The 27,277-nt window shown below is 38.5% G+C and overlaps 1 protein-coding gene across 6 annotated transcripts in view; it reads left to right on the forward strand.

Moving 5' to 3' along the window:
- ZCWPW2 (zinc finger CW-type and PWWP domain containing 2) overlaps positions 1-27,277 on the forward strand; it is a 138,015-nt gene that overhangs the window by 43,703 nt on the left and 67,035 nt on the right. For all 6 annotated transcript variants that reach the window (XM_055557726.1, XM_055557730.1, XM_055557729.1 and 3 more), the window contains exons 2-3: positions 15,813-16,163; positions 24,871-25,030. In XM_055557726.1, coding sequence (XP_055413701.1) covers positions 15,871-16,163; positions 24,871-25,030 — 453 coding nt within the window. In that variant the 5' untranslated portion in view covers positions 15,813-15,870. The remainder of the gene's footprint in view (positions 1-15,812; positions 16,164-24,870; positions 25,031-27,277) is intronic.

Genomic DNA, 27,277 nt, shown 5'->3' on the forward strand with positions numbered 1-27,277 from the left:
ATTATTACCCCGAATTAATGTTTAGACTTGCTTGGAACCTTTTTTTTTAATTCTCCCTTTGGAAAGGGAGTGTCTGTCCTATGCCTGTCCCACCATTGTATTTTGGAAGCAGAGAACACATTTGATTTCACAGGTTCACAGATGGAGAGGAATTTGCCTCAAGATGAATCCTGCATTCAGTCTCACCCATGTCTGATTTAGGTGATATTTAGATGAGACTTTGGACTTCAGATTTTTGGGTTGATGCTGGAAGCAGTTAAAACTTCTGGGAACGGAATAAATGTATTTTTCATGTGAGAGGAATGTGAATTTTGGGGCCAGAGATGGAATGCTATAGACTGAATATTTGTGTCCCCTCAAATTCATATTGAAACCTAATCCTCAACGTGATGTTATTAGAAGGTAGATGCAGTGGGTGGTGATTAAATCTTAAAGACAGAGCCTTTATGCATGGGGATTAGTATCCCTATAAAAGAGGTTCCAGAGTGATAGTACTTTTGTTATCCCTAGAGTAGTGGTTAACTAATTTGCAAATTAAAAAGTGGTAGAGTTGTCTGACTGAAAATTGAGTGTCTGTAATCCCATGGTTGGAGGAGCCTGGTAGGCTGCAGCCCATGGGGTCGCTAAGAGTCGGGCACGACTGAGCGACTTCACTTCCACTTTTCACTTTCATGCATTGGAGAAGAAAATGGCAACCCACTCCAGTATTCTTGCCTGGAGAGTCCCAGGGACAGAGGAGCCTAGTGGGCTGCCGTCTATGGTGTCGAACAGAGTCGGACACAACTGAAGCGACTTAGCAGCAGCAGCAGCAACCATTCATAACTATTGCATTAAATGAATGAATGAATAAACTAATAGCCCAAACATGACTGCCTAATTTTGAATAGACATTCAATGTTTTCTATTTTCTAAAATGTAATTTTTAAATTTTCTTTTGAATTATCTAGCCTAATAGCTAAGTTATGAAATAAAAAGTTAAAAACAGAAGTTGAGTAAGGCAAGTATACTCAGCACAGCTTTGCATTTGTCATCATCTCTTTAAACTGAAGCGTGGACTACTGTCCCTATGATTTTATAGGGCATCTCACGGACTCCAGCATTCTCCTCACCACAGTTTCTTTCTCCTCTTCATTTGTACCTTCTGTGCACATAGTAATCATGTTCTACTTTCTTTTATATTCCTTATTAGGTTGGTGAAAAAGTAATTGTGGTATTGAAACATGAATTTTAAATAATTAAAACTAGGCTCCAACACATCTTAATTAATCAAAATAGGAACCATTGCATTCAACACAGTTTTGCCAACAAGAAATAAGTTTGTTTATTCTTGTAGCATAAAAATCCATGCTTTGGAATTCCATGAACTCTTGGAAAGCATTTTCTGCCTCCTGCTGGTTTATGGAAGCATTTTCCCAGTAAAAAGTTGTCAAGATGCTTGAAGAAGTGGTAGTCGCTTGGTGAGAGGTAAGGTGAATATGACAGATGAGGCAAAACTTTGTAGCCCAATTTGTTCAACTTTTGAAGTGTTGGTTGTGCTATGTGTGGTTGGGTGTTGTCATGCAGAAAAATTGGGCCCATTCTATCCACCAATGCCAGCTGCAATCATTGCAGTTTTTGGTGCATCTCACCAATTTGCTGAGCATACTTCTCAGATGTAATGGTTTTGCCTGGATTCAGAAAGCTATAGTGGATCAAATTGGCAGATCACCAAACAGTGACCATGACCTTTTTATTGGTGCAAGTTTGGCTTTGAAAAGTGCTTTGGAGCTTCTTCTTGGTCCAGCCACTGAGCTTAATCATTGCTGATTTTCCTATAAAATCCACTTTTCATTTTTTTAATATAAATTTATTTGTTTTAATTGGAAGATAATTTCTTTACAATATTGTATTGGTTTTTGCCATACATCAACATGAATCCGCCACGGGTGTACACGTGTTCCCCATCCTGAACCCCTCTCCCACCTCCCTCCCCGTACCATCCCTCTGGGTCATCCCAGTGCACCAGCCCCGAGTATCCTGTATCATGCATCAAACCTGGACTGGCGATTTGTTTCACATATGATATTGTACATGTTTCAATGCCATTCTCCCATATCATCCCACCCTCGCCCGCTCCCACAGAGTCCAAAAGAATGTTTTATACATCTGTGTCTCTTTTGGTGTCTCACATACAGGGTTATTGTTATCATCTTTCTAAATTCCATATATATGCTTTAGTATACTGTATTGGTTTTTATACTGTTTATAAACAGTATAAAACTTTTTATAAATAAAAAACATTTATAAACAGTATAAAAATATGTTTACTATTTGTATACTGTATTGGGTTTTTTATACTGTTTATAAACAGTATATATTGGTTGCTGCTAAGTCACTTCAGTCGTGTCAGACTCTGTGCGACCCCATAGATGGCAGTCCACCAGGCTCCCATTCCTGGGATTCTCCAGGCAAGAATATGGGGTGGGTTGCCATTTCCTTCTCCAGAGCATGAAAGTGAAAAGTGAAAGTGAAGTCACTCAGTCATGTCCGAGTCTTTGCGACCCCATGGACTGTACCCCACCAGGCTCCTCCATCCATGGGATTTCCCAGGCAAGAGTACTGGAGTGGGCTGCCATTGGTTAGTGTACTGTTTTTCTTTCTGGCTTACTTCAGTCTGCATAATAGGCTCCAGTTTCATCCACCTCATTAGAACTGACTCAAATGTATTCTTTTTAATGGCTGAGTAATACTCCATTGTGTATATGTACCACAGCTTTCTTATCCATTCATCTCCTGATGGACATCTAGGTTGCTTCCATGTCCTGGCTATTATAAACAGTGTTGTGGTGAACATTGGGGTACATGTATCTCTTTCAATTCTGCTTTCCTCCATGTGAATGCTCAGCAGTGGGATTGCTGGGTAATATGGCAGTTCTATTTCCAGTTTTTTAAGGAATCTCCACACTGTTCTCCATAGTGGCTGTACCAGTTTGCATTCCCACCAACAGTGCAAGAGGGTTCCCTTTTCTCCACACCCTCTCCAGCATTTATTGCTTGTAGACTTTTGGATCGCAGCCATTCTGACTGGCGTGAAATGGTACCTCAGAGTGGTTTTGATTTGCATTTCTCTGATAATGAGTGATGTTGAGCATCTTTTCATGTGTTTGTTAGCCATCTGTATGTCTTCTTTGGAGAAATGTCTGTTTAGTTCTTTGGCCCATTTTTTGGTTGAGTCGTTTATTTTTCTGGAATTGAGCTGCAGGAATTGCTTGAATATTTTTGAGATTAATTCTTCGTCAGTTGTTTCATTTGCTATTATTTTCTCCCATTCTGAAGGCTGTCTTTTCACCTTGCTTAGAGTTTCCTTTGTTGTGCAGAAGCTTTTAATTTTAATTAGGTCCCATTTGTTTATTTTTGCTTTTATTTCCAATATTCTGGGAGGTGGGTCATAGAGGATCCTGCTGTAAAAATCCACTTTTCATTACATGTCACAATCCAATAAAAAATGGTTCATTGTTGCTACATAGAGTAAAAGAAGATAACACTTCAAAATGACGATTTTTCTTTTTGATCAGCTCACGAGACACCCACTTATCAAGCTTTTTCACCTTTCCAATTTGCTTCAAATGCTGCATGACCATAGAATGGTTGATGCTGAGTTCTTTGGCAACTTCTCATGTTGTTGTAAGAGGATCAATTTTGTTGATCCTCTCAGTTGGTCATTGTCAGCTTCCAATGGCCTGCCACTGCGCTCTTTCATCTTCACGGCTCTTATTTGCTCTGCAAAACTTCTCAAATCACCACTGCAGAGTATGTTTGTTAGCAGTTCCTAGGCCAGGTGTGTTGTTGATGTTGCAAGTTGTCTCCGTAACATGTTGTTTATGACCCATTTTGAATTCAATAAGAAAATCACTCGAATTTGCTTTTTGTCTAACATCGTTTCCTTAGTCTAAAATAAATATAAAATAAACAGCAAGTAATAAGTCATTAGCAAAAAAAAAGCAAAGCAAGAAATGAGCATTAAAGTGATGTATAACGTAATCACATTTATTTGAGAATATATTCTAGTATCGAATGGCAAAATTCAACAATCCAAAACTGCAAATTACTTTTTCATCAGCCTAAATACTTTATTTGTATTATCACTATTCTCTTCAATATGCTGTTTCTTTGTAGAAACATATTTTAATATTCATTTATTTCTTTACTTTTGGCTGAGCTGGGTCTTCATTGCTTCGCGTGGGCTTTCTGTAGTTTCAGAGAGTGGGGGCTACCCTCTAGTTGCTTTGTGCAGGCCTCATCGCAGTGGCTTCTATTGTTGCAGAGCATGGGCTGTAGGGCACAGGGGCTTCAGTAGTTGCTATGTGCGGACTAAGCTGTTGCAGCTTGCAGGTTCCAGAGTGCAGGCTTAGTAGTTGTGGCCCAAGGACTCAGTTGCCCCGCAGCATGTGGCATCTTCCCAAACTGGTGTCCCCTGCATTGCAAGGTGATTCTCAACCACTGGACCACTAGGAAAGCCCTGTAGAAATATTTTAAAGTGGCTTCACTTTGTGAGGAAAATTCTGGATAATATAATCTGTATATATGTTTTAATTAGTTAAATATAAGTGATGTGGCAATAATTTTTAAAACCAACCAAATGCTGGAGAAAAGGTAATAGAAATAATGAGAATCTGGTTTGAAAAGAGTAAGTATTTCATAACCTATATTATACATTCTATTAGCCTGGATAAACTATCAAATCTAAAATACCAAGAGGTTTAAGTTTGACACAATTGAAAATGAGTATCACTACTTAAATAATAATGACATTTTCTTGGTATTAATTTATCTTCTCAGTATTATCCACTGACTTCCTAAGAAAATCTGAAAACTTTATCTACCATTTAAAAGTAATCTTTTAATCCCCTTAACATTTTATAATAGGCTATCATAATGGATTTTCCTAAGCTTTCCACTGATGCAGTGCAGTGAACTTAGAGTGCTTTCTCCAGTGGTTCTAGGATGGACAGAATCCTAGGCAATTGAGTGACAGATACTAATATCATGTTCTGCTTTCTTTTATACATCTTAACTTTCATTATTTGTTATTAGTATTCTCTTCAATATGCTCTTTCTTTGTAGGAATATTTTAAAGTGACTTCACTTTGTGAGGAATAATCTAGATAATATAGCCTGTAGATCTGTTTAGCTAGTTAAAAATAATGGCAGTATGGTAAAAGTAAATGGATAACTGAAGGGCACCTGATACTCTACATGTGGTACCTCCCATCTTTCCAGCAGGAGGCCTCACATCCCATTTAGAACATATGACCTGCTTTTATATGGTCTGAGTGAGGGTTCTAGTGTCAATTTGATATTAAATACTAAGAAATCCTATTTTTCTTATTAAATAATAAATAGAAGGTTCTTGAATGAACTTGTAATGGATTATTTCACTGTTTGTAGACCTGTTCCCCAACTCCTTACCCTCAGCTTAGTTGTCCCAATACCTGCTTTAGACTTACGAGTCTTCCTCGTCTCTCTTCATATTTGAACTTGGGGTTGGTAGCCCTTTACCCAGTGACCAGTGTTATCTCCTCCTACTGTTACCAAATCGCAAGTCCGTGTGCCCGATACACAGTGAGGCCCATCAATACTAAAACGTTAAGAGTTTAGAACAGAGAAAGATTTATTACAGATCTATACAAAGAGATGGGTGGCTTATGGCCTAAGAACCCCAAAGTTACTGAAAACTTTCAGCAAACCCCTTTAAAAGCAAAAGGTGAGGGAGGGGCATGGTTAGTTGTTGCAAACTTTTTGGTGTCAAATCCTTTGCTGTTGAGGTCAGGTCATGGTGAGGTAACAGTCAGGTAATGGTATTCTTGTGATTCTCTACCGCACAACTTTTATTCTCGGTCCTGACAAAAAAGGGCAGGGTCTTAAGGCACAACTTTAACCCTCCAAGGTCCCAATCCTGTCTTTGAGAAGGTGGATTGCAGTTGGCTGCTCCTTTAGGGCCAGATTCCCACATCCTGCCGAGCTGTCATTGCTGAGGGAGCCAGGTGCCCAACTCAGCTGGTCTTCAGTCTTCTCAGGTCACCCAAATGGGGCAGACCAGGTCTCAGAGAGTGCGACCCAGGCAGTAAGTCACAGAAACAGGAAAGGGAGAGCGATTCCCTGCTGCCTCAAGGACTGGGACAAGGCTAGTGGAGGGCCTTAGTGAGGTCGCTGGAGCCCTGCAGGATGTAGTCCTCCGTCTATTCCCTGGGCATTCCACCTCACCTGCTGGCCCAAGGCTAGGTGAGCTGGAGGGCCTCCAGGAGAAGGCCTGCATCTGCCTCTTACCTCACTCTCCACCTCGCAACCCGCCCACCCCCACCTCTGTTGTCTAAATCCCCTCACTAACTCATTGTTTTAACAGTTGGTTGCTTGTGGACAGGGCCCACTGCTGCACTCTTCAGTGGCTGAGCAGGACCCCTAACAGTCGCTCACTGACAGTTGTTGAATGGGTGGGGCCCACTGAGGCACTGACTAATAGGTGAACAGGACACATTGCCTGGTAACAGGGTGCGAGGTAAAGATGCACAGCAGTGGCTGCTGTGCTAAGGACTGAGGTCACTGCACTCTGTTACAACAAGTTAGAGATATTACTATTACTGTTTAAACTTTCCTGGAGCTCATTAGAAGTAAAGAAAGCAAAATACAAAGGACGTCACCAAGACAGCAGAGTAAATACAAGGCATCAGACTTTTCTTCCTCCCACAGATGCACTGAATGAGCAGCTCCACACAGATCAGTTCCTTTGGAGAGAAATATAGAAACTAGTTTAGTTCCTCCTACACATTGAGGTGACTGAGGAAATAACCACACTGAAATGAGTAGGAAAAGCTAAGATACATTCATGCCATAAACCTTTAGTTTAACCACGGAGGAACCCAGCAGTTTCTCCCTGAGAAACAGATGGTTTGGACCACACAGCTAGTTCCTCAACTTTTATGGTTGCTACTCAAGAGACTAGCCCCTAGATCACCTAGCTCTGAGAGCCAATGGGAATCAGCATTTGTGCATCCACCAGGACCATGTTATGGTTTTAAACAGAAGTGCAAACACTTAACCTTGGCTGTACCCTTGGACTCAACACAGATGGACCAGAATAAAACACAAAATTGCCAATTTCTCTATGGAAGGAATTTAACTGCATACTTTTCTAGTTGCTGCCCAAGAATTGGGCTTCTAACCAGCTTGCATCTGGAAGCTGATTGTCCTCTTCCAGGAGTCTGAAAGGGCTTGTGAGCAGTTTCCTTTCCCTCTCTCCAGTTATAAAAGTGAGTGTCCAGCTTCTTTCTGGAAGGAGCTTGTCTGTGCATCTAGCACCCTAACTTTTATGACTGCCACTCAAGGAACTGGCTCCCAAATCACCTAGCTTAGAGAACCAAAAGGGCTTCACATTGACAGTCCCCTTTCACCATGGAAAACAAGTAAGCAATTTCTAACAGATCTGTAAGCATGTCCTGCCAGGCTTATCACAGAGAGAGCAGGCAAAAGCACAAGTCTCAGTTTTCCCTAGAAGGGATTTGACTATATACTTTTTCAGCTGCTGCCTAATGGTTCTAATTAATCTGCATCTGGGAGCTAATGGGGCACATAGTTAGTAGTAGTTCTGTGAGATCCTAAATGGACATGTGGAAACTGAGGTGAGACGAGAGAAGGCAGAAGATCAAACAGAAGAAAGGATCAATGAGCTTGAAGATAGTTCACTGGAAATCATACAGTCAGAGGAGCAAAAAGAACAGAAAAAAGTGAGGAGAGGGAGTGGAATAATATATTGAAAGTTCTAAAAGAACTTATGAAAGAAAGAAAACTGCCAATCAAGAATAGTGTTTCTGGCAAAGTTGTTCTTCAGAATTGGTGGAGAAATAGAGATATTGTTAAAAGGTCAAGGAATTCATCACCACTAAACCTGCCTTACAAGAAATGCTAAAGGAATTCTTTAAGCTCAAATGAAAGGATACTAATTAGGAATATGAAAACATAAAAGTATAAAACTCACTGATACAGGTAAATATAAAGTATTAAAAATAATATATGATGGCATTATGTAAATCACATATAGGTTTAGTATAAAGGTAAAAAGACAAAAGTATTGAAAATCTCTGTAGCTACAGTAATTCTGGGGCTTCCGTAATAGCTCAGGTGGTAAACAATCTGCCTGCAATGAAAGAGATCCTGGTTCAATTCCTGGGTTGGGTAGATCCCCTGGAGAAAGGGATAGGCTACCCACTCCAGTATTCTTGGGCTTCCCTGGTGGCTCAGCTGGTAAAGAATCCTCCTGCAATGCAGGAGATCTGGGTTCAATCCCTGGGTTGGGAAGATCCCCTGGAGAAGGGAACAGCTTTCACTCCAGTATTCTGGCCTGGAGAATTCAATCGACCGTATACTCCATGGGGTAGCAAAGAGTTGGACACTTAAATAATTTTTATTGGACACATAATATGGAAAGTTGTAAATTGTGACAACAGAACATAAAATGTGGGGACAGAGAGTAAACATGAGGAGCTTTTGTATGTTATTGAAGTTATCAGCTTAAAATGAACTATTATAATTGTAGGATGTTTTAGGCAAGCCTCAAAGCAACCCTTTGTTAGATATGCATAAGATAATGCAAAAGGAATCGGAGTATACAACTACAGAAAACCATCAAATCATAAAAGATGAGAGAAAGAAGAGAAAGATCTATAAAACACTTAGAAAAAAATTAACAAAGGGGCAATAATAAGCTTTTACCTGTTAAAAATTACTCCAGATGTAAATGGACTAATTCTCTAATCATAGACTGAAAGTGAAGGGAAGGAAAAAGATACTCCACACAAATGAAAACCAAAAGAGACCCAGAAATAGCTATTCTTTTATATAAAACAGAAGTAAAAAAAAAATGTAAAAAGCATCAGGGTTGCTATACAATGATAAAGAGGTCAATTCATCAAGAGAATATAATAACTGAAAATATTTATGCACCCAGTATTGGAGCATCTAAATATATAAAGCAAATATCTGAAGAGAGAAATAGTACAACAATAATTAAAATTGAAATTAAAAGATGCATGCTCCTTGAAATAACAGCTGTGACAAACCTAGACAGTGTATTAAAGCAGAGATATCACTTTGCTTATAAAGGTCCATATAGCCAAAGCTGTGGTTTTTCCAGTAGTCTTGTATGGATGTGAGAGCTGGACCATAAGGAAGGCTAAGTGCTGAGGAATTAATGCTTTTGAACAACAACAATAATAGGGGATTTCATTACCTGACTTTGAACAATGAATAGATCATCCAGACAAAAAATCAGTAAGAAAACTTTGGACTTAAATTACGCTTTAGATGAGGATTCCACAGATATATACAGAACATTCTAACAGCAGCAGAATGGACATTCTTCTCAAATGTACATGGAGCATTTTTCAGGATATATCATATTGCAATACTATCAGGCATCCTTTCTGACCATAATGGTGTGAAACTAGAAATCAATAACAGGATAAAAACTGGAAAATTGACAAATACATAGAGATTAAACAACATGCTCCTGAAAAACCAGTTGGTCAAAGAAGAAATCAGAAACCTGAAAATGTCATGAGACAAATGAAAATGAAATACAACTTACTGAAATTACGGGATATTGCAAAAGCAATTCTAAGAGGGAAGTTTATAATGATAAATGTTTACATAAGAAGAAAGACCTCATGCAAACTAACTTTACATAGAAGGAACTAGAAAAAAGAAGAGCTACTAAGCCTAAATTTAGTTGAAGGAGGAAATAACAGAAATCAAAGCAAAAATAAATGAAAGATTAAAAAAATAATAGAAAAAGATCAGTGAAAGTAAGAGTTGGTTTTGTGATAAAAGACACAAAACTTTAGCTAGACTAGCAGGAAAGAAAAGAAGACTCATAATTGAAAGAGACTTTATAGCTGAGCCACAGAAACACAAAGGATCCTAAGAGACTACGACAAACAATTAGATGCTAACAAATTGAATAATTTAGAAGAATGGATAAATTCCTAGAAGCATATAACCTACCAAGACTGAATCAGAATGAAATAGATTTGAACAGATAACAACAAGTAAGGTGATTGAATCAGTAATCTAAAATTCTCCCAACAAAGAAAAGTTCAGAACCAGATGACTTTATTGGTAAGTTCTATCAAAAATTTAAGAGTAATTAGTGGGAATTCCTTCTCAGCCTCTTTCAAAAAATTGAAGAGAACAACTCCAAATACATTTTACAAAGCCAGCATTAACTTGATACCAACATCATAAAAGAACACCACTAGAAAAGAGAACATCAGACTAGTATACCCAATGAACATATGTAGAAAATTTCTCAATTTTCTAGCAAACAATTGAGCACATAAAAAGGATCATACACCAGGAGCAAGTAGAATTTATTCGTAAGATGCATGGATGGTTTAACACTTTCAAATGAATAAACATGATACACTGCAGTGAAGGGAAAGGTAATCATATTGTCATCTCAGTAGATGGAGAGAAAGCATTTGACAAAAGTTAGTATCTCTTGATGATGAGAACTCTTGACAGATTGGATGTAGAAGGATTATATTTCAATAAAATGATGACCATATGTAACAAGCTCACAGGTAACATCATGCTCACTAGTGAAAAACTTGAAGCTTTCATCTAAGATCAGCAACAAGACCAGGGTGCCCACTCACACCACTGTTATTCAACATGGTACTAGAGTTTCTAGCCAGGACAGGCAGGCAAGAAAGAGAAATATAAAGTGTCCATATCTGAAAGGAAGAAGTAAAATTTTCTCTGTTTGTAGAATACATGATCTCATATATAGAAAACCCTGAGGACTCCACCAAAAAAATTGTTAAAACTAATAAATGAACTCAAGAAAGTTGTAAGATACAAAACCAACCAACAGAAATGAGTTGCATTTCTATACACTGACAACAAAGTAGCTGAAAAAGAAATGAAAATAATCTAATTTACAGTTGTGTCCAAAAAATGGGGGAAACAGTGTCAGACTATTTTTTGGGGCTCCAAAATCACTGCAGATGGTGATTGCAGCCATGAAATTAAAAGACGCTTACTCCTTGGAAGGAAAGTTATGACCGACCTAGATTGCATATTCAAAAGCAGAGACATTACTTTGCAAACAAAGGTCCATCTAGTCAAGGCTATGGTTTTTCCAGTGGTCATGTATGGATGTGCGAGTTGGACTGTGAAGAAAGCTGAGCACTGCAGAATTGATGCTTCTGAACTGTGGTGTTGGAGAAGACTCTTGAGAGTCCCTTGGACTGCAAGGAGATCCAACCAGTCCATCCTAAAGGAGACCAGTCCTGGGTGTTCTTTGGAAGGAATGATGCTAAAGCTGAAACTCCAATATTTTGGCCACCTCATACAAAGAGTTGACTCATTGGAAAAGACTCTGATGCTGGGAGGGATTTGAGGCAGGAGGAGAAGGGGACGACAGAGGATGAGATGGCTGGATGGCATCACTGGCTTGATGGACATGAGTTTGGGTGAACTCCAGGAGTTGGTGATGGACAGGGAGGACTGGCGTGCTGCGATTCATGGGGTCACAAAGAGTTGGACACAACTGAGTGACTGAACTGAACTGAACTGAAAGTTAATCAAAAAGGTGAAAGATCTATAAACTGAAAACTAAAACATAGATGAAAGAAACAGAAGGCAAAAATGAGTGGAAAGATATCCATATTCATAGATTAGAAGAATTTATATTGTTAAAATGTCCATACAACCCAAAGTAATCTATAGATTCAGTTCAATCCCTATCAAAATTCCAGCGGCATTTTCACAGAAATAGAAAAAATGCTAAAATTTGTATGTAACCATAAAAGTCCAAATAGCTAAGCAGTCTTGAACAAGAAGAGAAAAGTTGGAGGCATTCTACTTCCTGGTTTCAAACTATTTTACAAAATTGTCGTAATCAAAGGGGTATAGTATCAGCATTAAAAACAGACACAGATCAGCGGAACAGAATACATAGCCCAGAAATAAACCCAGGTATATAGAGGTCAGCCAGTTTTAAACAAAGGTACTGAATGGGGAAAAGATAGTCCCTTCATTAAATTGTCTTGGAAAACTGGATGTTCGTATGCAAAAGAATGAAATTGGATCCTTAACTTCAACTGTACACAAAAATAAACTTGAAATTTATTTTTGGATTAAAGACAAATGTAAAACCAAACTGTAAAACTCCTAGAAGGAAACTTATAGGAAAAGTTTCTTGAGATTGATTTTATCAATGATTCTTTGGATCTGACACCAAAAGCATAGGCAACAAAAGTAAAAATAAAGCAGGACAGCTGCTGCTGATGCTAAGTCACTTCAGTCGTGTCCGACTCTGTGCTATCCCATAGACGGCCTCCTACCAGGCTCCTCTGTCCCTAGGATTCTCCAGGCGAGAACACTGGAGTGGGTTGTCATTTCCTTCTCCAATGCATGAAAGTGAAAAGTGAAAGTGAAGTCATTCAGTCGTGTCCAACTCTTATGACCTCATGGACCGCAGCCTACCAGGCTCCTCCGTCCATGGGATTTTCCAGGCAAGAGTACTGGAATGGGGTGCCATTGCCTTCTCCAAAAGCAGGAAGGACTACATTAAATTAAACTGTTTCTTTGTAGCAAGAGAGACAATTAGTTAAATGAAAAGTAGCCTACAGAATGGAAGAAAATATTTGTAAACATTTTTAAAAGGGATTAATATCCAAAATATATAAGGAACTCATACAACTGACACAATAAAAACGTTTAAATCTTAAAATGGGCCATTTTTCTAAAGAAGCTATATGGCCATTGGGTATATGAAAAGATCCTTCACATCACTAATCATCAGGGAAATGCAAATCAAAATCACAATTAGTTATCATTTCACACCTGTTAGGATGGCTGTTATCAAAAAGTCAAAAGATAATAGAGATTGATGAGGATGTGAATACACTGGAAACTTGTAGGTGGGAATACAAAATGCTGCTGATGCTATGGAAAACAATATGGAGGTCTCCTCAAAAACTTAAAAATAGAACTACTATATGATTCAGCTACCCCAGTTCTGGGTATTTATCTATGATAACTGAAATCAGTATTTCCAAGACATATTAGTACTCCCATGTTTATAGCAGTACTATTTACAGTAGCCAAGATATGGAAACAACCTAAATGTTAATTGACGGACAAATAAAGAAAACATACAATGGAATGCTCTTCAGCCTTAAATGAGGAGAATGTTTTGCAATATGCAACAACATGGATTAACCTGGGGGACATTATGCTGAGTGAAATAAGCCAGTCACAGAAAGACAAATACTGTGTGATTCCACTTATATGTGATATCTAAAATAATCAAATTCATATAATCAAACAGTGGAATGATTTCCATGGGTGAGGAAAATGGTGAAGTAGGGAGTTCTAAATTAGCAGGCATAAAGTTTTAAGTAAGAAAGATGAGTAAATGATAGAGATCTGCTATACAACATTCTACCATAGTCAGCAGTACTCTTTAAATGCACTTTAAAATTATTAAAAGGGTAGATCTCATACTAAGAGTACTTACCAAAATATAATAAAATTAATAAAGTTTAAAAAAGACATAAAATGAAGCATCAACTCAAAAAGAGAAAGAAGTTCAACAAAGAATGCCCAAAGAAAGTAGAAGGAAGGAAAGAATAAAGTACAGCTATTAATTAAAGGTGAAAGAGGAGAGTGAAAAAATCTGGCTTAAAACTCAACATTCAGAAAACTAAGATCATGGCATCCAGTCATCACTTCATGGCAAATAGATGGGGAAACAGTGGCTGACTTTATTTTTCTGGGCTCCAAAATCACTGTAGATGGTGATTGCAGCCATGAAATTAAAAGATGCTTACTCCTTGGAAGGAAAGTTATGACCAACTTAGATAGCATATTAAAAAGCAGAGACATACTTTGTCGATAAAGATCCATCTAGTCAAAGCTATGGTTTTTCCAGAAGTCATGTATGGATGTGAGAGTTGGACTATAAAGAAAGCTGAGTGCCAAAGAATTGATGCTTTTGAATACTGGAGAAGACTCTTGAGAGTCCCTTGGACTGAAAGGAGATCAAACCAGTCTGTCCTAAAGGAAATCAGTCCTGAATATTCATTGAAAAGACTGATGCTGAACCTGAAACTCCAATACTTTGGCCACCTGATGGGAAGAACTGACTCACTGGAAAAGACCGTGATGGTGGGAAAGACTGAAGGCAGGAGGAGGAAGGGACAACAGAGGATGAGATGGTTGGATGGCATCACCAACTCAATAGACATGAGTTTTGCAAGCTCTGGGAGTTGGTGATGGACAGGGAAGCCTGGCAATGCTGCAGTCCATGGGGGTCGCAAAGAGTCTGACATGACTGAACCACTGAACTTGGTTAGTGATGTTGGATAGTGGATAGTGATAGTGGATAGTGATAGACTGACTATCCGTTCTTGGATAGTGATGTTCAACGTATGTGTGCTCAGTCGTGTCAGACTCTTTGCGACCCCGTAGACTGTAGCCTGCCAGGCTCCTCTGTCCATGGAATTTTCCAAGCAAGAATACTGGAGTGGGTTACCATTTCCTACTCTAGGGGATCTTCCCAACCCAAGGATCCATTCTCTGTCTCTTGCATCTCTTTTGTCTCCTGCACTGGCAGCAGATTGTTTACCGCTGAGCCACCTAGGAAGCCCCAGTAGTGGTCTACTAATTTATCAATATAGTATATGCAAGTCTTTTTCTAAAAATAGGTTTGTATTTCAAAGTAAGTTACTAATAATTAGTTTTACTTATATTTTACCTGTATTAATTATTAATTATTTTAATATACACATAACTTATTATTAAAGCTGGCAGTTAGGGACTTATATAATTCTAATGTCTTGAATTAATAGTGAATAAAATCACTTGAATTAATAATAAAAGGCAAAACTACATAAGCAAAATATTCCTTTAATTTTTAAAAAATTTCACATTTTCATATGGTGAAATATTTTGCTACCTTTGGTTTTCTTCAGAATTAGAAAAAGAAAGGGATTAATTCTACACTGTATACACCATATACCCAAGAGGCAATACTACCTAGTGGATAAGATTGCAGAATTAGGGAACTGCCTGACTTTAAATCCCAACTATATCATGTACTAGCTGTGGGACCTTGAACAAATAACTTGATTTTCCTTGGCTTTCATTTTCTCTCTAAAAATGGTCACACTGAGGTTGTCGGGAAGGCTATATGAGTGGTGTGCATTGAATAGTATCTGGCCCAGAATCCGGACTGGGTAAGATTTACCTCTTATTACGGTGGCTTAGCAGTAAAGAATCTGCCTGCGACACAGGAGATGCAGGTTCAATCCCTAGGTCAGGAAGATCCCCTGGAAAAGGAAATAGCAACCCACTCTAGCATTCTTGCCTGGGAAATCCCATGGGCAGAGGAGTATGGCGGGCTACAGTCCATGGGGTTGCAAAGAGTCAGACACAACTTAGTGGCTAAACAACAACAACGGCAAAAGTACTGGGTATCTATTAGATGCATACTAAGGAGTAGTGGAATAGATATTATAGTTAACCTGTACCCCTTTTCTGCTCCATCATACTTTCCTTATTTTTAATTTGGGAGCATTTTATGACCAGAATGACTGAGGCTTCTGTTTTCTTCCTTTGTCTCTGGGTGGGTGGAAACACGACATGTTCAACGTTTACAGAGAAGAGGTGCGCAAACAAGGTATAAAAGAGCCACTTCTCGGATTTTGGCCTGAGCTTTCTCTCCTTATCCCCTGAAATCTTTATTCTGTTATTTTCCTCTTATTTTCTAGGTTCAATGCACTTACGGAAAAAGGAAAATTTGATAGTAAGATAATAGAATGTTGTAATATGGCAATGGATTCCTCAGTGGAAAACAACATGTATATAAACAAAGTGTGGGTTCAATGTGAGAATGAAAGTTGTTTGAAATGGAGACTGTTATCAAATGAGGATAAAGCCAAAGTCAATCACAATGAACCATGGTACTGCTTCATGAACACTGACTCAAAGTACAATAAGTGCTCTGTTTCTGAAGAAGACTTTCCTGAAGAGTCTCAGCTTCATCAAAGTGGGTATAAGATCGTCTATTCACAGCTGCCTCTTGGAAGCCTGGTTTTGGTAAAATTAAAGAATTGGCCAAGGTAAGATTTTTGTTGGTGTTTTCTAATAAACTTTTGAGGTATAGTCTTGCTAAGTTTATTAACTTTCAAAACTTTTCAAACAATCAACTTCTCTGTTGTTGTCTAACTTATTTATTGTTTTCTGATCTCATTGTTATTCTTTCCCTGACTTATTTGGGTTTAATTCTTCTTTGTCTAGTTTCTTAAATTGGAGACTGAGATAACTGATTCATATCTTTTTTCTTCCAGATATGGGCAATTAAAGCTATAAATTTCTCTTTAAGCACTGCTTTACTTATATCCCACAAATTTTAATATGTTTTGTTTTATTACTATTCAGTTTGTGATTTTTTTCTTTGAAATGAGGTATTAGAATTGTGTTTTTAAATGACCAAATACGGGATTTAAAAAATATTGTTATTGAGTTCTAATTTAAATCTCTTGTAGTCTGTTTCACTGAATCTTGTTTTATGGCCCATTGTGGCCTATCTTGAAAAAAATTTACATTCTTTAATTATTGCCTACATGCTTAAAAGATCTTTTTTCTTCTGATTTTTGTACATTCACTATTTTATAGCTCCGTGTTTCCCATTCTGGGTTGATTTCTCTAGTATGCAGTGGGCATTTACAGTATGCAGTTTCAAGTCTTTTCATCTCGATGACGTTTTTCTTAAATTATAACTAGTTTATTCAGTTTCGTTGCTTTGATTGCATGTTTGGATCCCTGTAGTACTGATGGTGAATCTTCTCTGGTGAGCTTTGGTATTACTTTTTCTTCACGAGTTTTCATCTTTTAAATTTATGTATTTTCCCTTTCCATATGTTATTTTTCTGAAGGAGTTACCAGTTCTTATGTTCTTCTAGTTCAGTCTTTATTGAAAATTTTAAAATTTCTTTCAAGAGTTTTGCCCCTTCTCTTTTCAAATCTTCCTTTTCTTCCATCACCTTGTTTTCATTTGTATTCAGCGATTCGCCATGAAAAATGTTAGATGTTTGCTTTCCTAGGGAAACTGTGATAGGCTCATCTAACACACAACACAGAACACACACAAGAAGTCTTCAAGGCAACACCTTGACGCGCGCTCCTGCTCTATCACTTCCTGTTACAGACCGAACTGTGGTTCCCCCTAAAGGTCGTGTGTTAAATCTCTAACCTCAGAATGAGACTGTATTTGGAATGAGAGCCTTTAAAGAGGTGGTTAAGTTAAAAGAGGCCCTCATCCAGTCTGACTGGTGTTCTTGTAAGAAGAGAAGCTTCGAGCACACAGTAGACAACCAGGGCCGTGTGCAGAGCACAGCCCTTGAGAAGACAGCATCTGCAACCCCGGGAGAGGCCTCCAGGAAAACCAGCCCAGCTGATACCTTGATCTGCGACTTCTGGCCTTTAAGACTGTGGGAGAATAAATTTCTGTTTGTAAGCTACCCAGTCTGTGATAATTTTCTATGGCAGCCTTAGCAAACCAATATACTTAATATCTTTCCAGATGTGGAAGTCTCTCAAATATGTACCTTTTGTTACTGAGAGTTTTTCTAGGGATCAAATGTGAAATATTGTTTAAAAATACATGTATGTTAATTGATATGCACATATATTAATTGATATATATATATAATTTATACATATGTAATTGTTGTTGTTGTTTAGTTGCTAAGTCATGTCCAACTCTTTGTGACCCCATGGACTGTAGCCTGCCAGAGTCCTATGTCCATGGGATTTTCCAGTCAACAATACTGAAGTGGGTTGCCATTTCATTCTCTAGGGGATCTTCCTGATCCAGAGACTGAATCTGCATCTCTTGCATTGGCGGGCAAGTTTTTTTTTACCACTAAGTCACAAGGGAAGCCCATGTAATAATAGGATGGTCTTTAAGAGGAGCTAGAGTTATGTAAGAACAAATGTTTTTAAAGGCGTGAATATGAGCACTTATTTTTGAAGTTACTTATGAAGGTATTTGTAGTCCCATGCTATTTTTCATATCTCTAACATTTTGAAAGCAGAGCATTTATATTTACTAATGGAAATTCTGAAGGTTCAGTAATTCTAATTCAAGAAACGGATTTGAATCTTGTCACTGTGTCTGAAATATTACATTAGAAATTTGATTAGGAATTTCTTTTGCAGTTTTGTGTTTATAACTGAGGGTTAGAGTTTGAAATACGAATGAAGCATGTTTTACTCCAGTCCCTAAATTACCTCTAATCTGTGATTAAGACCATCAAAATGCTGCAAAATACAGCTGTACCCACCTTCTTGCTTACTGGAAAGAGTAAAATACATTTTGCTATGTAGTCACATAAATTCTTCTTTATAAACTAACTACAAATGAACACAGACTTAAACTACAGACTAGGAAACTCAAATCTATTGCTTTATTGCTTATTCAGTACCACAAATACATAGAAAGATGATAACAGGATAAATTGCAGTCAGTTCAGTTCAGTTCAGTCTCTCAGTCATGTCCGACTCTCTGTGACCCCATGAATCGCAGCACGCCAGGCCTCCCTGTCCATCACCAACTCCTGGAGTTCACTTAGACTCACGTCCATCGAGTCAGTGATGCCATCCAGCCATCTCATCCTCTGTCGTCCCCTTCTCCTCCTGCCCCCAATCCCTCCCAGCATCAGAGTCTTTTCCAATGAGTCAACTCTTTGCATGAGGTGGCCAAAGTACTGGAGTTTCAGCTTTAGCATCATTCCTTCCAAAGAAATCCCAGGGCTGATCTCCTTCAGAACGGACTGGTTGGATCTCCTTGCAGTCCAAAGGACTCTCAAGAGTCTTCTCCAACACCACAGTTCAAAAGCATCAATTCTTTGGTGCTCAGCCTTCTTCACAGTCCAACTCTCACATCCATACATGACCACAGGAAAAACCATAGCCTTGACTAGACGGACCTTTGTTTGCAAAGTAATGTCTCTGCTTTTGAATATGCTATCTAGGTTGGTCATAACTTTCCTTCCAAGGAGTAAGCGTCTTTTAATTTCATGGCTGTAGTCACCATCTGCAGTGATTTTGGAGCCCAAAAAAGTAAAGTCTGCCACTGTTTCCACTGTTTCCCCATCTATTTCCCATGAAGTAATGGGACCGGATCCCATGATCTTCGTTTTCTGAATGTTGAGCTTTAAGCCAACTTTTTCACTCTCCTCTTTCACTTTCATCAAGAGGCTTTTTAGTTCCTCTTCACACAGCCAAACATCAGTTCTTAATTAAGAAATATAGATACTGAAATTTCAAATGGGAAGACCAGTCAACTGGCTACAGAGACACTTGGCAGTGTAGCATTATGTGTGTTAATTGTTAGCCTTTGCCCTTACCCCTAACTGAAGGCTCAGAACTCAATCTTATCAACATCTTGGAGTTACTCTTTCTCAAAATAGTTCACACTCTCCTATAAAGCTAAAAAAGCTAAAGAGAAATTGATACAGAATCAAGAAATGCCTGCTTAATCACTGTATAATAAAAGCAAATAATAGTTAAGAGAACATCACTTTCTTTGTAGTCAAGCTCCATGAAAAATCTAATTGTAATAGTCCTATTTGTCACCACATCATAACACACACTTATAAAAATACTTATGCAGTCTCTTTCCTCTGAGTTATGCCCACTTCAGCTTGAGGATGGGGCTGTTTTCACTGCTAGGAAGAGAAAGCTATAATGTTTAAGAAATCTTAGAAAGAGCAAAGAAATTAAAGGTAAAAAAGAACTTCATATCTCAGTATAGGAAAATACAGAGTCAAGCAGAAGCTAGGCATTTTACACAGACGTTTTGCAAAGATTTCTCATAAATATGAAAATTAAAGAAAATATATTTGCATTATAAATACTATGGGCTAAACAGTTCAACTCTGTCTGTAAGTTAGCGAGCCAATCCAGTGTTACTTTTTAGATATAGTGTATATTTTAGGGCTTCCCAGGTGGCGCTAGTGGTAAAGAACCTGCCTGCCAGTGCAGCAGATGCAAGAAACCTGAGTTTGATCCCAGGGTTGGGAAGATCCCCTGGAGGAGGGCACAGCAACCCACTACAGTATTCTTGCCTGGAGAGTCCCATGGACAGAGAAGCCTGATAGGCTACAGTCCGCAGAGTCTGACAAGACTGAAGACTTAGCACACACACATGTATTCATTCATAAATGAGATCTCTATTACATCTTTTTATTAATAGTATTATAAGATATTATTTGATTACTTCTTATTTGCATACTTATATACTTTTGTATGTAAATATGTGTGTGTATGTGTAGACATGAGAAATTTCCTTTTCCCATTGGTCCCTGCTGTTAGGTACAGTAAAGAGATTTCTTGGCAAATATAACAGTAAGTTAGTGATGATTCCAACTCATCCATTTTGTTTCCTATAGATTAAGGATGAAGCTCAAGTAAAATTTGCTATCTCCTTAAACATCCAGACTACGGTTTGAAAAATGTATTTATTTCTTCTCATTGGTTATAAATATATGGCAGCCAATATCATGCTTAAGCTTCAACTTCTGTTGCAGGCAGTAGCTATCTTAGATCATTTCCACCGGATAAGGAAAGTATAAAACATCAGTTTCTTTGTGATATATTTTCTGTTCTTTTGAAATTTCTTGTGCTGCCTAAGTTTCCCACTTCCTGCTGCAAGTGGATTTCAATACCCAATGTCTGTCTGACCTTGCTGTGTTTGTGTATTTTACCTTCCACCGCCCACAGGCTCTGAGACTGACTGTTCATTTTCCCTTGTAATTCCGATATCCTTCCCTTGGGTTGTTGACTCTTACTTTCCCTGTCCACCTTCCAGCCCCCACACAGCACTTCAGAATTTCTTCTCAATATGAACATGAAAAACCAGGAAGCAGAAGTGCACAGTGCACTATCAACATCCACAGTTCGGGAACTCAGATTGAGGTCAGAGTGAGGGTGAAACTGGACATCAGCTTCTTTCTTCAGTCACAGCGAATCAGAGCAGATGATGGATGTAGCAGCTGGAGAGAAGTAATCATGTTTTCTACATCTATTGCCTCTGCTCAGCTTTCCCTGCAGTTCGGTACATTCTGTTTTAGCTGAGATATGCAGACTTCGAGTCAGATAATTCCTTTGCATCACCTGAAAGTGCCCAAGTTATTTGGACATTTGATAATGCTTTTCATAATTCATCTTCAAATCAGTATTCAATATTTTCTGTAATATATTTCAAGTAATGAACAGAAGCTTCTCTGTTGGCATCTAATTCTTTTTAGAAGTCATCTCTTTATATTTTATTGAGTAATTAAATTGAATACTCTTGGACCCAATAGGTTTCACTTAAAAAATAGTATCAGAATTTGTGTCAGAAAAGTAGCAGCTCATCTAACACATAAAAACTGCCAAATATTTCTTTTTTAAAAAGTAAATTTATTTATTTTAATTGGAGGCTAATTATTTTACAATATTATATTGCTTTTGCCATACATCAACATGAATCCGCCACGGGTGTACACATGTTCCCCATCCTGAACCCCCCTCCCACCTCCCTCCCTATACCATCCCTCTGGGTCATCCCTTCTTTCATGTGTTAAATATCAGAAATCCATTTTCTGAGACTATTTTAAAGTGAATGGAGTAGGTACTGCTTATAATTTTGTATTGGGTTGGTAGTAATCCTTTTTAAAATTTCAGTGAGGTGCAAATCACCTAATATTAAACATGAACCCCTTATGTTTTATAAAGAGTTTATACAAATAGAATGTAACAATCACAGTTGGGTTACTTTTAAAATAGTTATTGATCATGTTGAAGGACCCACTTGTTTCTTGATTTCTTGTAAGTTGGGTGTCTCCATTGCAGCTGCCACTCATTCTTAGTCATTTATCTACCTGTTGAAGTCTTCTTTTGAGTGGACTCCTTCAGAAATGTAGATTTCTAAAATAGGTTTAAAATATAAATTGAACTCAAGTTTATCTCTTAAGTACAGTCCAGTACGAGTTGCCAACTACCGGTAAGATGCTGTGATGTGAGCCTGGTGACAACCCGATGGTCCGCTTCATTTAGGTTCTGAACTCTCACTTGACTTTCCATTATCATTTCCACTTCTTCCCAAGTATTCAGCTTCTTTGGATGTCAGGTTGTTGGACTTAGTTTTTCATTCTCTGTCGTGTCCGTGTGTCCTCAGTCTTGTCCAACTCTTTGCAACCCTGTTGGCTGTAGCCCACCAGGCTCCTCTGTCCATGGGATTTCCCAGGCAAGAATACTGGAGTGGGTTGCCATTTCCTTCTCCAAGGGATCTTCCCAACCTGGGAATTGAACCCACATCTCCTGCATTGTAGGCAGAAGATTCTTTACCACTTGAGCTATCAGAGCCCTTTCATTCTCTAGCCCTTGTTTTCTCACAATTCCAGGGGCTAGAAGTCTGAGGTCAGGGTGTCAGCAGGGTTGATTTCTTCTGAGGCTTCTCTTGGCTTGTGGGAGAGTCTCTCTTTTTGTCTTCTTGTGGTCTGTCCTCTGTGTGTGTCTAGATCCTAACCTTCTTTTTTATAAGGAAACTAGTCATGTTAGATTAGGGCCTGCCTTTTAACTTGGTTGCTAGACCCTATCTCTAAATAGAGTGACATTCTGAGATCCTGGGAGTCAGGACTTTGACATATGAATTTGGGTTGGTGAAAGGGAAAGTCAGGTCACTCAGTCATGTCCGACTCTTTGTGACCCCGTGGACTGTAGCCCACCAGGCTTCTTTGTTGGTGGGATTTTTCAGGCAAGAATACTGGAGTGGGTTGCCATATGGGTTTGTAGGAAGACATAATTCAGTCCATAATGATGGTACTTTATAATATTTTAATTTGTAAAACCCCAAAATGTGTAAAGTGTATGTTCCTTTGAACTTTGAAACAGCACATTGAGGACCCAGAGTGACAGTAAGGCCTAGTTACCTGCTAGAGGCCTCATGTCTGGTACAAGGCAGAACAAGAAACTGGGCCTTCAAACTTGAACTTCACTGCCTTTCTTGCTCTGCAGTACTGCAAACTGAAGTCGAACTTGATAATTGTACAGTTTTTGTATGCTTGGGTGTATTAGCCATGCATATTTTGAATCTTGATCTGTAAAGTTTAGTCAGAATGCTACTGTGCATCCCTTAGTCACGGGCTTCCCCAGTGGCTCAGCAGTGAAGAATCTGCCTGCAATTCAGGAGCCACAGGAAATGTGGGTTTGATCCCTGGGTTGGGAAGATCCCTTGAAGGGAAAAGCTACACATTCCAGAATTCTTGCCTAGAGACTTCCTTGGACAGAGGAGCCTGGTGAGCTACAGTCCATGGGGTCACTAAGAATCAGATACAATTGAAGTAACTGAACACACACACATGCATTCCTTAATCACAGCTTGCTGATCTTCCTTCTTTATTCTCTGAGCAGTAGGTCAGAGTCTTCTGTGATTGGTAAAAAGGCTAAAACTTAGTGGATGTATATGCTGTTTTTGCCAAGTGGGAAACTGAAACGTATCAAGGAATTTCTGAAGGTTGTGTCATGAAAGAACACACCCCTAGAGATTTGTTTTTAGTGAAGGATAAATGTTATTCGCAGTCTTCCCTGGTGGTTCAGGCGGTAAAGAATCCACCTGCAATGTGGGAGACATGGGTCTGATCCCTGGGTTGGGAAGATCCCCTGGAGAAGGGAATGGCTGCCCACTCTAGGATCTGCAGTATTGAGGATGTGTACCATTTGGTCACTGCTGATGGAACATATGTGGTGGGAGGGTAAAAGCAGAACTGCTGCTTTTGTTTCCGCTTTTCCCAAAGTCGCTACACCGTCCAGTGTCAGCACAGCCTGAGTCACCAGTCCCTTTTGGCATCCTGGTTCACAGATTGCTAGCTCTCTCCTACCAAGTCAGTGGGTTAACATTTTAGTAGTTAATCATTACAGTTGGTGAGAGTTGATTCAAGCCTGCCATGAATCTGATGACTCTTTTTCTCTTAACTTTACTGTTCAGTTCAGTTCAGTTCAGTTCAGTCGCTCAGTCGTGTCCGACTCTTTGCGACCCCATGAATCGCAGCACGCCAGGCTGCCCTGCCCATCACCAACTCCTGGAGTTCACTCAAACTCACATCCATCGAGTTGGTGATGCCATCCAGCCATCTCATCCTCTGTCGTCCCCTTCTCCTCCTGGCCCCAATCCCTCCCAGCATCAGAGTCTTTTCCAATGAGTCAACTCTTTGCATGAGGTGGCCAAAGTACTGGAATTTCAGCTTCAGCATCATTTCTTCCAACAAACACTCAGGACTGATCTCCTTCAGAATGGACTGGTTGGATCTCCTTGCAGTCCAAGGGACTGTCAAGAGTCTTCTCCAACACCACAGTTCAAAAGCATCAATTCTTCGGTGCTCAGCTTTCTTCACCATCCAACTCTCACATCCATACATGACCACTGGAAAAACCATAGCCTTGACTAGACGGACCTTTGTTGGCAAACTTTACTGTTAGCAGTGCCTAAATGTCTCTTATCGACCCTGGAAATCATTCTTTTGTCTCATGATTCTTTCTTCTCACATCTTATGGATATCTTCAGTATGTGACTGTTTCAAAACTTTCTATATTTACAGAGATACAACTGATTACTTGTATCAATTGAATATTCTACTTAAAAGACTAAAGTATGAATATGTTTAAATTTGTAAAAAGTTATTAAAATTCAAAGGAGGAAGTTTGACAGATGATTGTGATAGATGTATTAATGTCTGCCCTTTTTAAAACATGAAAATTATTAAAAATATTTTCTTTTGAAAGTTGGCCAGGGATACTTTGCCCTGACCCTTTTAAAGGGAAGTATGTGACCTATGACCTGGATGGAGATGTTGAACAATATCACGTAGAATTCCTGGGTGATCCACATTCGAGAGCATGGATAGACGCGGCATTTGCCGGACATTATAGTATCACGTTAAAGGTAGGTACAGTAATGTCAAAACTTTCTTCTTCTTCTACTTGTTTTTAATAATGACTATTTTCTCTCATATCCTAAAAGGTATATAGTTTTTTACTTTTAAGTTTATATGAACAAAATAGTATGTACTCTTTGTTTAAACTTGAATATTGGTATTTTTAAAACAGCCTTTTCAAAGAAAGTATGAATATAAAAATAGCCACGAGGTAGTTTTAAATTTTATTTCTCTAAGGCTATATAGTATAAATCAACAGAGCGCTCTCTATAATTGCCTTTTGAAACAGTTTTAAGATTATCATTTGATAATTTTTCAGTTCTCTTGAGAAAACTCTTAAGTTATAGCCCTAGCTCACAGGAAAGATTAATTATGGAATGCAACCAGATTTTTTCAAATTTCAAACAGAATATTTCATCATACTAACTCCTTCAGTATTTTTTTATTCTTTTTAAACTTTTTAAATCACAGTCTACAATTAATAAATAGACTGAATTCTCAAGTTGATGAGAGTAAATGAATTGAACCTATTTTCATGGGTTTGGTTTAGTTATAAATTAATTCAATTATCTATATCTGTATTCTAATACTGAAACTTTTCATCTGCAAACTATGCTTTCATTAGAAATCTGATTAAAAAATAGATGTCAAAAATGTGAATGCCTTTGACTCAATTTAGATGGTTCCTATTGTAGAGTGAGAAGTATATATATATATTCAGATATACATATAAATGTATGTACATTTATGACATGCCATTTAGTCCACAGTATAAGTAAATCTGTGGAAATTTGAGGTACTTGCTGAGGGACTTTACTGAATCTCTGACCATACTGTATCTTTGTTCCTTTCAGCTTAAAAGCAGTGGGTAGGGAAGGCTGACTCAGTAGAAATGTTTGTGTGGAATAACACCACATGCATTCCTTTTTGGTGGCTGTGAGCCAGTCATGTTGTATGAGGCACCTCTCTGTTCACTTGCTGCCTGGGCACTTCTGCGGACACCCTCAGGAGACAGAGGGGAATGTTCTCCCTCTGTGCCCCTCCCCTTTTCTAAAAGACACAGAAGCCTTCCAGATTCTCATGGAGCAGACCTTAGAGTCCCAAATGTTTGACAAGTGTGATAAAGAGCAGAGCATTCTTCAAAAATTATATTTAAACATATGTAAAAAATCAAAGTGTAGACAGAAAACAACAAAATTCTGTAAAGCAGCTAGCCTTCATTAAAAAATGAATAAATTTTTAAAAAATCAATGTGTATTTTTAGTTGTCTGAACTAGTGTTACTCTCAGGATTTGAGTTTTGTCAGGATAAATTTAAGTAGTCTGATTCCAGTGAGCATACCGTTGGTCCCTGGGACAAGGAAAAAATCTGCTGTAAAACAAAACTAAACTCAAGAATAAGAACCCATAATAAGGTCTGAAAACATTAAAGCAAGCAAAAAATTTTGCAAATACCAGGAATTCAGGGTGCTTAAATTAAACAGGTTCCTAAAGCAAGAATGAGGACAGAAAAAAATAAAGCATTTGTTTCATGTCTCTGGTGCCTGGGTGAATAACTCCCTGGGTACCCATGGACTCTGGGAAGGCTCTTGCCTCTGCTGTGATTCACAGTACCTACCTATAGGCTCTTATCTTTTACTCTCTTCTTGTTTGTGTCTTCTCCTTCCTGTCCTTTCTTGGAGATGATAAAATAAGAATGCCTTCTTCTGTGAGTCTCTTCTTTCAAGACTGAAATTTTAGTTTCCCTTTACCTCAGTTGGCACATGCCCGGCTGTCCTGATGTGCTCAGATCCCCTACTCCTGGCTACCTAAGGATCTCCACTTGCCAGGAAGGAGACTCACAGATGATTGACACCTCATTATTCCAATGAAAAATCAGGGAGCAGAAAGGAAAGAGGTCAGCTCAGGAAATGCTGACAACCATGATAGGAAAATGGTCAAAAGTCATCCATATAAGAAATCATTTCAAAATGAATAACATCAAACTACGTAATACCCAGGGGTGACTGAGATATCCCTGTCCCTTGGAGATGGAGATAGTACTGACTCCAACCTGCACTTCAGTTGCCTAGAATTTCCAGGAATTTAATGCATTATGTCCTCTCTTCACTGTGGGTCCTTCCTCCCCAGATACTGTCTCTGCACTGTACTACATTGATCCAGATACTAAATTCACACTCGTGCCCCCATAAAAATATCACTTACATGAAAATAACATGTATTAAACAATATAGACCTTCTTCAGGATTTTTGTAG

This window comes from Bubalus kerabau, chromosome 20 (assembly GCF_029407905.1).
Source record: "Bubalus kerabau isolate K-KA32 ecotype Philippines breed swamp buffalo chromosome 20, PCC_UOA_SB_1v2, whole genome shotgun sequence".
NCBI lineage: Eukaryota > Metazoa > Chordata > Mammalia > Artiodactyla > Bovidae > Bubalus > Bubalus kerabau.